The sequence below is a fragment of the Eimeria mitis genome, genomic scaffold (genome assembly GCF_000499745.2).
Source record: "Eimeria mitis Houghton genomic scaffold, Emh_scaff1290, whole genome shotgun sequence".
Classification (NCBI taxonomy): domain Eukaryota; phylum Apicomplexa; class Conoidasida; order Eucoccidiorida; family Eimeriidae; genus Eimeria; species Eimeria mitis.
Window position 1 is genome coordinate 7,284 of NW_013568613.1, and position 4,631 is coordinate 11,914.

The 4,631-nt window shown below is 57.2% G+C and overlaps 2 protein-coding genes across 2 annotated transcripts in view; one reads left to right on the top strand and one right to left on the bottom strand.

The window, feature by feature from the left end:
• The window catches only part of EMH_0033860 (uncharacterized protein), a gene marked incomplete at both ends in the record, with an annotated part of 8,749 nt that extends 7,073 nt beyond the window's left edge, over positions 1-1,676 (top strand). The window contains one exon of the mRNA XM_013494798.1: positions 1-1,676. Coding sequence (XP_013350252.1) covers positions 1-1,676 — 1,676 coding nt within the window.
• Positions 1,677-3,369: 1,693 nt separating this feature from the next.
• On the bottom strand, positions 3,370-4,245 carry EMH_0033870 (uncharacterized protein; the record flags this gene model as incomplete). The annotated part of the gene is given in 2 exon segments (XM_013494799.1): positions 3,370-3,650; positions 3,654-4,245. Coding segments are annotated over 2 exon segments (873 nt in total).
• Between the last annotated feature and the right edge of the window lie 386 nt (positions 4,246-4,631).

Genomic DNA, 4,631 nt, shown 5'->3' on the forward strand with positions numbered 1-4,631 from the left:
CGCCTCCAGCTCGCGGTGGAAGAAGACGTGCTATTTCACTGAGCAGCACCAGCAGCAGCAGCAGCAGCAGCAGCCGCCCAAGCAGCAGCAACAGCGACAGCAGCAACACCAGTAGCAGCAGCAGCCGCAGAAGCAGAAGCAGCAGCAGCAGTGAGAGGAATGATGCTGCTGATGTCTCGCGCGCCCCCCAAAGGCTGCGGTGGCTTGACACAGCTTCCCCAACAGCAGCAGCAACAGCAGCAGCAGCAGCAACAGCAGCAGCAGCAACAGCAGCAGCAGAAGCATCTGAAGAAGCTCTGCCCGAGCCATCTCCCTCAGCCTCAGAGCAGCAGCAGCAGCAACAGCAGCAGCAGCAGCAGCAGCAGCAGGATGAGGCAGTGAGTCTGTCGTTCTCTCGCCAGGCCTTCCTTTCTCATTCGCAGGCAGCAGAAGAAGATGTGCTGCTGCAGCAGCGGTGGCGGCAGCAGCTGCAGCAGGAGCAGCAGCGACAGCCCCGCCTCATACACGCATACCCGCAACAGCAACAGCAGCAGCAACAGCAGCAGCAGCAGCAGCAGCAGCAGCAGCAAAAGTGGGTCTCTGGGTTTTCTCTCCCCTCTGCTTCGCTTCACCTAGAAGACCTGGAGGATATAAAAGACTCAACACATACAGCAGCAGCAGCACCAGCAGCAGCAGCAGCAGCAACTGCTGTTGCTGCTGCTGCTGCTGCTGCTGCTCCTACAGCTTCAGGGCATGCAGAAGCTTTACAACACTCCCCTAGAACACCCACAAGCAACAGCAGCAGCAACAGCAGCAGCAGCAGCAGCAGCAGCAGCAGCGTAGTCTCTTCGCCTCCTCGGCGCAGCAGTCACCTCCCGTTTAGGCAGATGCACCCAGAGATATTTGACAGCAGCAGCAGCAGCAGCAGCAGCAGCATCAGGAAGAAAAACAGCACCAGCAGCAACTACAACAGCAACGAAAACAGCAGCAGCAGCAGCAGCAGCAGCAGCAGCAGTGATAAGAAAGATGAAGGCAGTCTCTGGCGCGACAGCGCTCTCACCGGGCTCTTCGCCGCTGACCCGGCAAATAGCAGCATACAGCAGCAGCAGCAGCAGCAGCAGCAGCAGCAGCAGCAGCAGCAAGAGCAGCAGCAGTTGCTGCTTCAGGTGTCTCGACGCCGCTCGACGAGCTCCAGAAGCGGAAGGCGACACGAGAGCAGCGACAGCAGCAGCAGCAGCAGCAGCAGCAGCAGCAGCAGCAGCAGCCGAAACCGCAGGAGAAGGGGAACATTGAGCGACACGAGCAGAACAGCAAGGAGGCAACGCAGCAGCAACAGGAGAAACAGCAGCAGCAGCAGCAGCAGCAGCAACAGCAGCAGTGATGAGTTCGCCCGCGCTGCTGCGCTGCCCCCCACTCCTTATTCAGTGATAAACGACAGGCTGCCGAGCCACCGGCGGCGACTGCATGCGCAGCAGCAGCAGCAGCAGCAGCAACAGCAGCAGCAGCAGCAGCAGCAGCAGCCAGGTGGTAGCCCTGATGATGCTGCTTCTCACGCAGACAGCGAACAGTTTTTGCGGCGGGCCTGGGAGGGAGAGCTGCCGCAGCAGCAGCTGCTGCTGCAGCTGCGACAAGACATCAAAACAGCAGCAGCAGCAGCAGCAGCAGCTAGTCCGCCCCCCCAAGAAGACAGCCCCTAGGCACTTTTGTTTGGACTTTGTCTCCTTAATATTAAACCGTGTTGTATCTGCTGCTGCTGTTGCTGCTGCTGCTGCTGCTGCTGCTGCTGCTGCTGCTACTATTACTATTACTATTGCTACTCTACTTTGTGTTTTGTCGCTGTTTCAACTCCTGCTGCTGTTGCTGCTGCTTCTGCTGCTGCTGCTAATGCTGCTGCTGCTGCTGTCTGTGTATGTATCTCTTTGTAGTTGACAAGGCCAAGCCTCCAGCAGCACAGGCCCCTAGAGTTTGCTGCTGCTGCTGCTGCTGCTGCTACTGCTGCTGACTAGGTGCTACTAGGTGCTGCTGCTTTTCCTATTGGCTTCTGCTGCTGCTGCTGCTTCTGCTGCTGCTGCTGCTGCTGCTTCTGCTGCTGCTGCTGCTGCTGCTTCTGCTGCTGCTGCTGCTGCTGCTGCTGCTGCATCAAAACTATATCTAAAGCTTATAAGGGTTCGTTGTTCAAGGGCCCGCTGCAGCACCGTGGCGCTGGCAGTATCTCCTGGCTGCAGCGGCTGCTGCCTAGTAAACCAAGCAGCTAGCTAGCTAGCTAGCTAGCCAGCTAGCTAGCCAGCTAGCTAGCCAGCTAGCTAGCTAGCTAGCTAGCTAGCTAGGTGGCTAGCTAGCTAGCTAGCGAGGGAGCTTGGAGTGCCAGGAGAGCGGCGAGCAGCCACAGCCATGCCGCGGTGCTACTCTCGGTGGCTAGCTAGAGAAGGAACAGCTAGCTAGCCAGGTAGATAGCTAGCCAGGTAGCTAACTGGCCATCTAGCTAGCCAGCCGCCTAGCTAGCTACTCAGGTATGCAACTGCCTACCTAGCTAGCTAGCTAGCTAGCTAGCTAGCTAGCAAGGCAAACCCAGTAGCTAGCTAGATGCAAGCTAGCTAGCTAGCTAGCTAGCTGGCTAGCTAGCTAGCCAGGCAAACCCAATAGCTAGCTAGATGGAAGCTAGCTAGCTACTGGATCTAGAGAGGAGAGGGTCTCTCTCCGTCTCCTCCCCAGCATCCCCAGAAGCCCCGGGGCCTCTAACTAAAAAGGATTGCAGCATGCTGCTGCTGCTGCTGCTGTTGCTATTGCTGCTGCTGTTGTTGCTGCTGCTGTTGCTGGTCCTGCTCGGATAGCGCCTTTCTCCGATCGGGTCTGAAGCCTGCTGCTGCTGCTGCTGCTGCTGCTTTGCTAACTGCGAAGCCCGCCTCGAGGGCGGTGCTGTCGCTGCTGCTGCTGTTGTTTTTGTTGCTGCTGCTGCTGCTGCAGGGTGCGCATGTGCTCCTATGGCGTGCTGCAGCAGCTGCAGCGCAGCAGCAGCTTCAAAGAGCCGCAGCACGTTGGCTGCATGGACGCCGAGGGGGAGATGTATGAGGATGCTGATGGCTAGCTGGGCCCAGGCGAGAGCAGCTAGCTGCTGCTGCTGCTGCGGTGCAGCAGCAAAGAAAGAGAGAACATTCAGTGCAGCAAGAACACCCATAACAGGAGAGCAGCAGCAGCAGCTCCAAGACAGCCACCGAGCAGCAGCAGCAGCAATACGCCCAGCGCAGTCATGCCCGTCAGAAGCAGCAACCGTCAGCAGCAGCAGCAGCGACAGACACGGCAGCAGCAGCAGCAAACCCCAAAATAATAAACAATATAATAAACCTCTATCTAAACTATATAGATGCTCTGTCTTGGGGGCAACAAATGTTATTAAAGACATCGATGATGCGCCTCTTGCTGCTGCTGCTGCTGCTGCTGCTGCTGCTGCTGCTGCTGCATCTGCATCTGTATCTGCTGCTGCTCTTGAGGCATCTGCTGCTGGGCGAGATTCAGCTGCTGCTGCTTCGTCTGTTGTTGCTGCTGCTGCTGCTGCTGTTTGTTCTTCATCAGCAGCAGAAGTTGCTGCCAATGCTTCGCCGTCTGCTGCTGCATCTGATTCCTCTTCTTCCGCTGCTGCTGCTGCATCTGCTGCTGCTGCTGCTGCTGCTGCTGCNCTGCTGCTGCTGCTGCTGCTGCTGCTGCATCGGTAGAATCGTTGATGCCTTGCCTGGTTAGGAACTTGTGTCTGCCTGCTGCTTCATTTGCTGCTGGTGCTGCTGCTGCAGCAGGTGTTGCTGCTGCTGTTGCTGCGGGTGTTGTTGTAGCATCAGGTGTATCTGCGTCTGTATCTGCTGCTGCTGCTGCTGCTGCTGCTGCTGCTGCTGCTGTTAGAGCCTTGGGGAGATGTACAGGTCTTATGTCTGGATAGTGGGCCTCTATAACCGAAAGAAAAACAAAAGGATAGGCAGCAGCAACAGCACTAAGAGTAAAAAACAGCAGCAGAAACCGCTGCTGCTGCCGCAGCCGCTGCTGGAAAGACAAGTCAAAGGGGGGGCATAGACACTCCGTCAGCAGCCAGTCGATGCTGCTGCATATCCTCCTGCATACATTGCTGCAGCAACTGCTGCTGCTGCTGCTGCTGCTGCTGCTGCTGCTGTTGCTGTAGCTGCTGCTGTCGTATGTGGTGTACTTGGGGGGGAAGGGACCCACGGAAGAAGAACGGCTCAAAGCCCCTTCTGAAAAGGCTATTATGCTGCTGCTGCGCATCCTGCTGCTGCTGCTGCTGCTGCTGCTGTTGCTGCTGCCGTTGCTGCTGCTGCTGCTGCTGCTGCTGCTGCTCGAGGTGTCTTCTTAGGCTGCAATGAGGAGGAGAAGGAGGAGAAGAGGAGGCGAGCAAGAGAAGAAGAAAGAAGACAAAGACCTCTGCAATGCATGGCGATCTCTGCTGCTGCTGCTGCTGCTGCTGCTGCTGCTGCTGCTGTTGCTGCTGCTGTTGCTGCAGCGATATGAGGAGCAGAAGATCACTATACAGGTGGCGTCTAGGGTTTAGGGTTTAGTGGGGAATGCCGGGGGTTTAGGGTTTTATATTTCAGCTGTGAAAGGAGGGTCGCCACATACGTCAGCAGCAGCAGCAGCAGCAGCAGCAGCAGCAG